The sequence below is a fragment of the Henckelia pumila genome, chromosome 4 (assembly GCF_033568475.1).
Source record: "Henckelia pumila isolate YLH828 chromosome 4, ASM3356847v2, whole genome shotgun sequence".
NCBI lineage: Eukaryota > Viridiplantae > Streptophyta > Magnoliopsida > Lamiales > Gesneriaceae > Henckelia > Henckelia pumila.
In genome coordinates, this window is record NC_133123.1 from 195311072 (window position 1) to 195322781 (window position 11710).

The window sequence follows — 11710 nt, forward strand, 5'->3', positions numbered from 1 at the left end:
ATTCGAGTTGGACTGATGTTGGACAATCAAAGGGGATGTTTGGATGATCTTGAGGGCAGTTGGACACCTGGAAGACAGCCAAACAAGTGGCATTCAGACATAGATGCATGCATATGGCAGTTGCACTTGTCCTCCTACTGTTGCGACACCTATCCAAGGCAGTTACTTATAATTTCTGCATGTATTTCGAGTTATATGTCCATGAGTTGCACAAGGCTGAGAGACACACGAGTTGTAAGCCTTTTTGTGTGCAAACCATTGGCATTTTGTATCCTTGTATTGTGAACTATTGTGTTAGTGCAAGGTTGGGCAGTTTTGCCTGTAATCTCTTGTGTCTTTGACATTGTTCTTGCATGCTTGGCTTTGTGTGAGTTATATACAGAAAATATAATCAAACACAAGTGCAAAACGTGAAAGATGGTGATAGGCTTGAGTGTGTGCAAGCCTACCCGCACAAGGGTTGGAAAAAGCTTGCGATATTCGGCTGCATTGCATAGCCCCTGTGACAATAATCCATATAAGAGGCTCATCTAAAAAATGATCCTTGAGACCATTTTATAGAATTTTTTGTCACTTTAAATATTTAATAAAAATTTACGAATTATAATTATAATGACATACAATTACATACCGTGCACACGGTGAGATAGTAGAAGGTAATTAACTAAAAAGTAGTTAACTGTATAATTTTCAACGTGTACAGCACCTGATTCACGCGAAATCCCGGCTGGGATTTCATGATTTTTTCATGAATTAAACGCTGAATTCTGTGATCCAAACTAATTATCTCGATCTGCTTTCCTCACAAGGTGTCAATGGATGAGGAGGGATTGGTGAATGATGTCAAGAACACAGCAACTGCAAAGGGTAATCCAAAGCTCACGATTTTACCACTGATTGCTTTGATTTTCTACGAGGTTTCTGGAGGTCCCTTTGGTGTGGAAGATTCAGTCAAGGCAGGAGGTGGCCCTCTTTTGTCTTTGCTAGGCTTCTTGATTTTCCCTCTGTTCTGGAGCGTGCCTGAAGCTCTTGTCACAGCTGAATTGGCCACGACTTTCCCCGAAAATGGCGGCTATGTGATCTGGATTTCATCTGCTTTTGGCCCTTTTTGGGGTTTTCAAGAAGGGTTCTGGAAATGGTTTAGTGGGGTTATGGATAATGCCCTTTACCCGGTATTGTTTCTTGATTACTTGAAGCATTCATTTCCCATTTTTGATAGCATTGAAGCTAGGATCCCAGCTTTGTTGTTAATCACTGTTTCTTTGACATATTTAAACTATAGAGGTTTGCATATTGTGGGATTCTCTGCTGTTTTGCTAGCCGGTTTTTCGCTTTTTCCTTTTGTTGTTATGGCCATTCTCTCGATTCCTCGGATTAGGCCTGGTCGATGGATCCGTGTCGATTCTAGGAAGGTAGAATGGAGGGGGTATTTTAATAGCTTGTTTTGGAATCTGAATTATTGGGATAATGCGAGTACATTGGCTGGGGAGATTGAGAATCCGAGTAGGACTTTTCCCAGAGCTCTAATGGGTGCGGTGGTATTGGTGATGTGTTCTTATTTAGTTCCTCTTCTCACGGGTACCGGTGCGGTGGAAACTGATTCGAATGAGTGGACTGATGGTTATTTTGCTCAAATTGGAATGCTGATTGGTGGATCTTGGCTGAAGTGGTGGATCCAAGCGGCTTCAGCATTGTCAAACATGGGGTTGTTTGAAGCGGAAATGAGCAGTGATGCCTATCAACTTTTGGGGATGAGCGAGATTGGGATGCTCCCTTCTATATTTGCTTCAAGGTTAGTCGTTTTTCTTGGATTGGATAACTATGAAATCACTTGATTCCAAGGCCCTTTCATTTCTATTTTTTGGTTGTTTTTTTGGCATTTGAGTGTCCGTTCCGCCTAATCAAGTCTGATGCTGGCTTCTCAAAGAGAGACCACTGTTAGGCTATCTCATTTCCCTCGAACTAACTCATGTCGTGATAGACTTTAAAAAGAAGTTTGAGTTTTTGTGTGTGTGTACCACCGTGGATACACATTAGCTTGAGATGCTCCTTATATTAATCTTTTGAATTTAGTTCAGGTGAGGTGCATGTGCCCTTCGTTTCTTGCTCATCCTAGATTCATTCATTCGACTTGGATTTTTTTAGAATCCCACTTGGATTTTGTTAGATATGGATTCGGATACTTGGGACAATGTTTGTAAAAGAAGATTGTTTGGTTGTCTACCCTTTCCTCTTGCTCATCCCAGATCCATTCAATTGACTTGGATATCGTTATCTAGATTCGGATGATTAGGACAATGTTTATAGTAAAAGGTTGTTTGGTTGTCTTCCCTTTCCTATCCATAAACAAAATCAGCTATGAAAAGGTCTCGAGGATTTGCTGCTGATCACTCCTTGAGGGCTTGGATCAAGTTTTTTTCTTCACCTGGATTTTTTTTTTAATTAGTCATTTCTTACTAGGCAAGAACTATTGCAAAACTTGTCATTTCTTTCGATTAGGAAATCCTTCTGGACAGTTTTTTGGTCCTCTTTCGGTCTTCGCAGTTCACCTTGTAATCTCGTGGACTGCCTTACTAATCGACGATTAAGATCTCTATTTTTTAGCTGCACTGTGACAAATTCCAATTTTGCAGATCAAAATACGGAACACCAACGTTCAGCATTTTGTGTTCTGCAACTGGTGTGATCTTCTTGTCATGGATGAGTTTCCAAGAAATCTTGGAATTCCTCAACTTTCTATATGCCATTGGAATGCTATTCGAGTTTGCAGCTTTCATCAAACTAAGAATCAAAAGACCTGATCTACACAGACCTTATAAAGTTCCCTTCAATACATTTGGCGCGACGATGCTCTGTTTCCCTCCAGTGTTGCTGCTTGTTCTGGTAATGTGTTTGGCTACCCTGAAGACATATTTAGTGAGCAGTTGCATAGTCGTACTTGGATTCGTCTTGTATCCCGCCATAAGTTATGCAAAGGAACAACAATGGTTCAATTTTAACGTGGATTATACACCGAAATCTTCTGGTAACGATCAAGAACGTAGTCCAATCGTGGCGGAAGAGCATGGCGTAAACACTGATGAAGCCTCTATGAGACTACTATCCGATTCAACGCCTTCAAAGATAGATCACGAACTTGATATTTTACCTGAGGAAGCTACGAAACTGGAGTAGAAGGGAAATGATAGAACCATATGATGCGCCACCATATAGTAAATGTACATTGGTTTTTGTCGATTCTGTATTGTACGAAGTTACAGAAAGCAAACTTCGATGTTTACTTTTTTTTCCTTGCTAATATGGTTTAACAACATTTTAGTCCTAGCTTAAACTTATTTTGCAAGCATATTTGTCTGAAAAGAGAGTTCTATACAAGGTTCATTGATACAAAGAAAATGAACAAAAAGTACAGTGAAAGCAACTAATTACATAGAAAAGACAATGGCCACTGCCATTGAAGACTAGAAAGAGCAACGGCATAATCTCCACTACTTTGAAATAACTGAATTAACTGCAAGGTTTCAGCGGCAGAGAACATCGAGCCCTCTCGATTCTGCTTGTGCTACGAGAAATAGATATTTTTCTTCGAAGATTCGTAGCAGCTTGCTTCCGAAAACCATGAGCAAGGGAGATACACTTGATGGCCAGGGAGCCTCAACTGGTATCAACTTTTGCAAAGCTTGCCACATAAGTCAAATAAATTGTCCATACGTACGAAAATGAGTTGCTCACAACTGGCTGCCAAATTGAAAAACATGATAACCACAATCAATTAAAAGAGTTATGAAACATCGTCAATGAACAAGACCTGTTGCAAAGATGGACTCAGTATAGTGTTCTTACTTGTAAATGAACAGGGATGAATTTGAAGGTGATGAAATCGCATATGGGCCAGTACATCAAGCCCTTAACCATTGTCGGAACCACATCACGCTTTACTCTAGCAACTATCTCGGAGCCACTTTCACCTGAGATTAAAAGACAACTTATACTCCGTAGAAACTGAATATATGCTAATGTAGAGCTGGAACATGACAAGAACATTTGGATTATCACAAGCCTGGTTCTAAACCACGGAGGAAGTTAGCATCTTTCTCAATAAATCACCTAAAAGTCACCCTGTTTCTTTTTCCTAGATCCATGCCTGCCTTGTTCTTTCCGCAACCAGGCTCAATTGTTAAATGATTTATAGTAAGTGATTTGTATATTTAGAAAAATTATAAATAAAATTTCAAGACTTTTTCATTCAACTGTGTGGCCACACTATGGAGGCCCCTAAAATTCGCCATCTCTGCGACCCGCCTGGTCGAACTAATAAAACCACAACAATATAGAAATCAAGTAGTATTTCCAATCACAAAACTAAATTCAAAGCCAGAATGTGAAACCAGAAAAATCAATCTTTGTGTCATGGTGTATTTAGTCTACCAACTGCCCTGCTCACCGCCATTCGATCCGCCCCGAGGTCCAACGAGGCATGTTGAGATTAAAACACCATACACAAACTAAGGCATGCCACAGATTAAAAAACAACAGCCTTCAATCTATAACACCATGCTGTAGTAAAAAAGACAAGAATTTACTAAAAATGGGGTACCTTGTAAGCCAGCATTTACAGAGAAGAATGCAGCAGTCATTACAGGCCCGTATGCTAACTGTCCCAAAACAATTTTCTTAATCGTCGAAAAAAAATCGCGCCTTGGGAAAACTCTGGACGCGAAATTGAACCAATAATGCAACGAAGGCCCCAATACAATCATCCCATATCCAGCCATCCTCAAAGTTCTCACAAAATCATACTCCGACGACTCTCCGACCAACGTCTGCATCAAAAAATTTGATCGAATCAAGTTCTACATAAACAAATAGAAGAAAAACAGAAAAATGGGTGTCAAAAATTTTCCCATTCTTTCAGCGTACCTGGGATGATAAATCCGCCGCCGTGTAGATAAAGGAAGACGTGAGGCTTTTAGTGACAATGGGCCGGGCCTGCACCATGCCCAAGTACCATCCCACGAACCCGAACTTGGAAGGAGAAGAAGGAGAAGGAGAAGAAGATGCCCTGGAGCAGAGTGAAGAAGATTCAAAGCTGGTAGCGGAATCCTCCAAATCTTTTGCTCTCCGGGAGAAAGTATGGGGATAACGATTACACCATTTGGATTGCTGGAGTTGGTGGCCGTGGCCAGCATTCTTGGGGGCGGAAGCCGGGACTGGTGTGGAGTGTTTGATAGTCCTCCCCCATAGATAGTGCGGGGAATGGCGGCGGAGGAGGCTTCTTTGGAGACTGTTTCTTGTTAATGCGGCGGCCATGAATTCCGGCGAAATGGGGGGTGGCGGCGTGTTTTGTGCAGAGGTTTGGGGAGAAGAAGAGCTTATATAGGAAATTTGGCGTAGAATGGACAGGTGTATGTCGTGTAATCAATCGCTTCTCGAAATAGCTTGTTTAAGTATTCTAATTCTAATTTAAATAAACCCAAAAACTTGTCTTTTTATTGACGTTGTGTATCTATATTATTATATAAAAATTGAAACTTATTTAAAAATTATTTTAGTTCGTTCGATGATATCAATACAAATTTACAATTTTAATTTTCAAACATACATTATACTTCATATAGATTATTGGATAAAATGATAAAAATTTACGGTTATATTTCTCACTCTCATCATTAAAAATCACCCATTATCTATATGTTGCTAAAATTAAAGATTCATTTCAGTTAAGGAATTTCATTACAATTTTGTTTAATATCAACATATTATTTGTAAATTATTAAAATTTCATATTTATTATAATTTTAACTAGATATTAAATTATTTACGTGCACGCAGATCGTGTATATTAGTTACTAGTATGTTATTATATATATGTTTTGTTCGTAAAAAATAAAAAAATAAAAAATAATAATATTGTGTTTCGGGGTGATTTTTATGGAGTCTATGTCATCATTAAAAAAAGTTATCATTGGTTATTGACTTTTAAAAAAAATAAATTTGTATATTTTTTAAACATAGATTCTTTTCAAAAAAAAAAAAAACCGGTGAAATGCTAATTATACTTCTATAAAAGTAATTCTGGTTATTAAAATTGTTAGAACCTAATGGGGGGATTTAGGTTCTATTGGCAACTTTAGCAATTTAAAGCGATTATGCAAGTACGCAAGCGGAAGACTTAAGCAATCAAATAAATAAGTGCGGTAAATAAATGCGTAATGTAAATAAAGCAGTAAAAGGGATAAGAGATGTTTATGGAAGTTCGACGATAAATCGTCTACGTCTCCCCTTCTTGGTTAAGTCGATTAACCAAGGATCCACTAGCACTTCGAACGTCTTGGCCTTGATGGCTCCAAGGATAGCCTTACAACTTGACACGATCACCGTGCCGATACAACTCAACACTCTTGGCCTTAAGGGCTCCAAGGATAGCCTCAACACTCGTAAAATACACTTGGCTTCACACACAAGTGTTTACAAAACCGAGCAACCAACTCACAAACTAACAACCCTCGATATTACAACCCCGAATACAACTCGATATGTGAATATATTTTGAACACTCAAAAGGGGCTACAAATTGCTCAACAAATGGCTTGAATAATGCTTGAGAGGATTGAGAGACTTGAAGATGTTGGGATGGATTGAATGGCCTCGGAATGCCTCCTTTTATAGCTGAAATTTTGGCATCGATCGGAACTTCCGATCCCTGCATCGGAGCTTCCGAAATTTGAATTCTGAGACACGCGGGTGTACTAGATCAGAACGTCCGATCCACTTCGAAGCTTCCGATCGGCGCAATAAATGTGATGTCGGGCAAAAGTCTTCCGGACAAGATTATCAGGTGGCCGTTCAGGATCGGAACGTCCGATCATGTTCGGTGCTTCCGATCTGCTTCACTTTGTTGCCTTCGATCTGCTTCCGAACAATATAATATTCCTTAGAAAATGATCGGACCTTCCGATCATAGATCGGAGCTTCCGAACCTGTTCTTCGTAGCTTCCGTTCTTCATTCCGAACAATATAAAAATCCCTGAAATAGATCGGAGCTTCCGAACCATGATCGGAGCTTCCGATCTACCCTTAGCTTCCGAAGATGCTTCTAATCATGATCGGAGGTTCCGATCTCCAATCGGAGCTTCCGATCCCGTAGCAGTAAACTTCTTCGAATTTTGTTTCTGATCTTGAGTATGAATTTAGTCTTAATTCATCTTGAAAATTTTAACTCTGTAATAAGCTCAATGTAAATATTAGTAACATTTTAACCTAGTATTGTTAATCATCAAAACATAGAGAAATAAGACTTGTTAATGCATTAAAAACATTAATCTCATAATTCGAGATTTATATGCGTTTAAGGCGTAACAATCTCCCCCTTTTTGATGATCACAAAACTTGGTTAAAAACAGGAGATAAAATATACGATAATCATAAACAATTTTTATAAACAACAGAGTTTAACGGATAAACAAATTTTATCAGATAAACAATTTTATCCCAATTAATATTTTAACCATTAATTCTCCCCCTTTGTGATAAGCAAAAAGTAATGAAACATAGAAAAATACGCAACAATTTCATTTACAATAATAAATTTTTAATACAACGCAAGAAAGAAAAAAAATACAAATAAAAATAAAATAAAAATCTAAGAGTCATCATCATGCTTCGGAGGAGGGTAGCGAGCGGCGAAGTCATCAAATCGAGTCTCCAGAGAGGCAACTCTAGCAGTCAACTCGGTAAAATGAGTGTGCATACTCGTCTCAATGCGATGAAGAGTCTCGAAGATTCGGTCGCTAGGAAATTGGTTTATTGGTGTAGGAGGAACCTCAGGAGCCTGAAAAGGAAGATCACCAATGGTAGACGCAAAGGCCTCAAAACTGGAAGAGGATGGAATATCAGTGTTGGGCGGACCAGTCGGAAAGCCTTTGGTTTGGATAGAGTGAGGAAGAGAGGAAAAGTCTCGATGAAAATCAGAAATAGGAGAAAATCTAGAAAAAGCTCGACTAGGATCATCAACCCATCGAGAATACACAGGATTCCAAGATAAATCCATCCTGATAATAGACTGATGGTTGATGATATGACTCGACTGGATTTCAAGAGAAGGGATCCCCTCAAAATCAATATCAAAACGACTCAAAATCCGGTTAATAAACCGGACAAAAGGAAAGGAAACCTTTTTAGCCGTCGTTGTCGTGTGATGCATAGTCTGCATAACAAGGCGCGGAAGGTTAAAAGGTCGAGAGGAGATGATATGAAAAAGAATATACAAATCCAGATATTTGCAAGTGGAGAGGTCTCCACTGCGGGGAACTATGGATGTGGTGATGAGTTTTTGAATGATTTGGAAATCAGGACAAAGACTCTTGAGATGGATTCGATCGTCAGCAGCAGTGGCTTGACGACCGAGAATAGTAGAAAGAAAGAGATCACGATCAAAGTTTGGATCATTTTGTGGCCAAGTTTGGGAAAAGTATTCACCGGGTCCATTCCTGGGAAGATCAAACCAGGAGGACAGATCAGCAGAAGAAAAAATGATATGCCTACCTTGAACGATGGTGGCAATGGTGATATCACCATGCCCTAATTCGAGTTCAAGGTTTGCATAGAACTCGTGAATCAGTGGAGGAAAGATTCGGTCGGGGACAGATGGTTGAAAAAAGGATTCCCAATGTTGAGCATTGATTAAGTTCAACAGTAGGAGATGGGATTGGGCCAAGTAGGTAGTATCTAAGATACGACCCGGATGAATCTGACGATGCAAATAATCATCAGAAATAGGCCTAGAAACAGCTGGTTGGGTAGGATCACGGATAATAATAGGGCGACTAGAACTCGCCTGATCGCGACGGCGTTTGACAGGCATTTTTATAGGTTGGAATCGGATGAAATAGAGATAAGAGAAGAAATTTAGGTGCAAGAAATCGGACTGAGCGATCTGATATTTATAGGGGTTGGAACGATCGGAAGCTCCGATCTGGATCGGTCGTTCCGATCGTGCGGTCCACTGAGGTAAGGCCACGTGTCGATCGAAAGCTCCGAACAGGCTTCGAACGTTCCGATCCTGAGGCGGTAATTAAAGATAAGGCGGTGAAAAGTAATTTGAAAAGTCGGATCAGATGGGGATCGGACGTTCCGATCGTGATCGGTGGTTCCGATCCGCATCTTGGAGGGAAAAATTACCGCGCAAGATGAAAAGTGGCGGGATACAGATCGGAAGTTCCGAACCGGATCGGTGGTTCCGATCTGCCTTAGGAAGAATGCATGATTTCGACTCTTTAAAATTTATTTTATTTAACATTTAAGCAAATAATTCACATAAAAATGTGAGCTTCTTAATTTTGAATAAATACAATTGATTTGTATTATCCAAAATTAATTTGCTCGAATTTAATATTAAGCTCCCCCTTAATATGACATTAAATTTAATTTATGCCTACAAGTGATTACAACTCAATCATGCCAATTTCACCACGCAAACGAATAAAAGTATTTTCATCTAGTGGTTTTGTAAAAATATCAGCAATTTGATTAGTTGTGTCAACATATTGAAGTTCAACTTCATTTCGTTCGATGTGGTCACGAATAAAATGATGACGAATGTCAATATGTTTGGTGCGCGAATGTTGAATTGGATTCTTTGTAAGACAAATGGCGCTAGTGTTGTCACAGAAAATATGAATTTTTGAAAAAGAGACGCCATAGTCGAGCAATTGATGCTTCATCCAAAGAATTTGCGCACAACAACTACCGGCAGCCATATATTCGGCTTCGGTCGTTGATAACGCAACACAGTTTTGCTTTTTGGAAAACCAAGAAACCAAACAGTTTCCTAAAAAGAAACAGGTTCCACTAGTGCTTTTTCGGTCCACCTTATATCCACCAAAGTCGGCATCGCAATAAGCTTTTAAATCAAAGAAAGAATTTTTCGAATACCACAAACCAAGATTTGGAGTATTTGAAAGATATTTGAAAATGCGTTTTAAGGCGAACAAATGTGATTCCTTTGGACATGATTGAAATCGTGCACACAAGCAAACACTAAACATAATGTCCGGTCTACTAGCAGTAGCATATAGTAAGGAGCCAATCATACTACGAAAGGAAGATTGATCTACAGTTTTACCATTTTCATCCTTGTCGAGTCTGATTGCTGTGCTTATCGGTGTAGATGATGATTTTGTGTTCTCCATCCCAAATTTTTTTAGAATCTCCTTAATGTATTTGCTTTGGTTCACAAAGAACCCATCTTTACACTGTTTGATTTGCAATCCGAGGAAATAGTTAAGTTCCCCCATCATGCTCATCTCAAAGTGTTCCTGCATAAGCTTGGATAAATCTTGACAAAGAGTTTCGTCAGTAGAACCAAAAATTATATCATCAACATAAATTTGCACAATCAAAAGATCATTTTTGACATTCTTGGTAAATAAGGTAATGTCGATCTTTCCTCTTAAAAAATCATTTGAAAGCAAGAAAGTAGACAGTTTATCATACCAAGCTCGAGGAGCTTGTTTCAAACCATACAATGCTTTGTTTAGTCTAAACACATGATCAGGAAAAGAAAGATCAACAAAGCCATCAGGTTGCTCAATATAAACCTTTCTTTTAATTCACCATTAAGAAAGACACTTTTGACATCCATTTGAAATAACTTAAAATTTTTAGAGCAAGCAAAAGCAAGTAGCATGCGAATGGATTCTAGTCTAGCAACAGGCGCATAAGTTTCATCATAATCTATGCCTTCTTCTTGACTATATCCTTTAGCAACAAGCCTAGCTTTATTTCTAGTGATAGTACCATGCTCATCAAGTTTATTCCTAAACACCCATTTAGTACCAATGATAGATCTATCATGCGGCCTAGGAACAAGAATCCAAACATCATTGCGTTTAAACTCATTCAACTCTTCTTGCATCGCAATTATCCATGCATCATCTAACAAAGCATCATCTATGCATTTAGGTTCAACATGCGAAACAAAGGCAAGATGATTACAAATATTATTAAGAGAAGAACGAGTGGCTACTCCCTTCGAAGGACTTCCGATGATAAGATCCATTGGGTGATCTTTGTGAAGCGTCCACTCTTTCGGAAGTGGTGTTTCCTCAACGGAAACATCTATATCATTTAGGCTTGAGGAAGCCAACTCTTCTTCGAGTAATTCTACATCATCAATGTTAGTGCAAACAATAGTAGACATAGATTCATAAAAAATAACATGCATAGATTCTTCAACAAGTAAAGTGCGTTTATTAAAAACTCTAAAGGCCTTACTTGAGGTAGAGTATCCGAGAAAGATACCTTTGTCGGATTTGGCATCAAATTTGCCAAGGTTGTCCTTACCATTGTTATGTATGTAGCATTTGGAACCGAAAGCTCGAAAGTAAGAAATGTTAGGCTTTCTTCCTCTCCATAATTCATATGGAGTTTTCTTGAGAATTGGCCTTATTGATACGCGATTGATAATGTAACAGACAGTGTTCATTGCTTCAGCCCAAAAATATTTTGGTAGAGAATGCTCACATATCATGGTCCTTGCAATCTCCACAAGTGTCCTATTTTTTCTCTCAACGACCCCGTTTTGTTGAGGAGTCCTAGGACAAGAAAAATTATGACCGATGTCTTTCTCTTCACAAAAGTTTGAAAAACTCTCATTTTGAAATTCAGTTCCGTGGTTACTACGGATTTGCTTTATTGAAAGATTTTTCTC

General features: G+C 38.8%; 2 protein-coding genes across 2 annotated transcripts; one reads left to right on the top strand and one right to left on the bottom strand.

The window, feature by feature from the left end:
- Window positions 1-683: 683 nt before the first annotated feature.
- On the top strand, window positions 684-3303 carry LOC140863013 (probable polyamine transporter At3g19553). The gene is made up of 2 exons (XM_073266093.1): window positions 684-1792; window positions 2634-3303. The coding sequence occupies exons 1-2, from the start codon at window positions 816-818 to the stop codon at window positions 3172-3174; spliced, it is 1518 nt and encodes a 505-aa protein (XP_073122194.1). The 5' UTR covers window positions 684-815; the 3' UTR covers window positions 3175-3303.
- A 169-nt stretch (window positions 3304-3472) lies between these two features.
- Window positions 3473-5323, bottom strand: LOC140863014 (protein SYM1-like). Its single transcript, XM_073266094.1, has 4 exons — window positions 4921-5323; window positions 4598-4823; window positions 3844-3968; window positions 3473-3738 (listed from the first exon to the last, which is right to left on the bottom strand). Exons 1-4 carry the CDS (start codon window positions 5308-5310, stop codon window positions 3655-3657), a joined length of 825 nt encoding a protein of 274 aa, XP_073122195.1. The 5' UTR covers window positions 5311-5323; the 3' UTR covers window positions 3473-3654.
- Between the last annotated feature and the right edge of the window lie 6387 nt (window positions 5324-11710).

Bases quoted from the DNA above. Each gene is read 5' to 3' on its own strand.
- LOC140863014 (XM_073266094.1), bottom strand. From the start codon at position 5,310: ATGGCCGCCGCATTAACAAGAAACAGTCTCCAAAGAAGCCTCCTCCGC. The intron at 4,824-4,920 runs GTACGCTGAAAG...TTTTTGATGCAG, and splicing joins CGGCGGATTTATCATCCCAG to ACGTTGGTCGGAGAGTCGTC. The intron at 3,969-4,597 runs GTACCCCATTTT...TTTTAATCTCAG, and splicing joins TGTAAATGCTGGCTTACAAG to GTGAAAGTGGCTCCGAGATA.
- LOC140863013 (XM_073266093.1), top strand. From the start codon at position 816: ATGGATGAGGAGGGATTGGTGAATGATGTCAAGAACACAGCAACTGCA. The intron at 1,793-2,633 runs GTTAGTCGTTTT...CCAATTTTGCAG, and splicing joins CCTTCTATATTTGCTTCAAG to ATCAAAATACGGAACACCAA.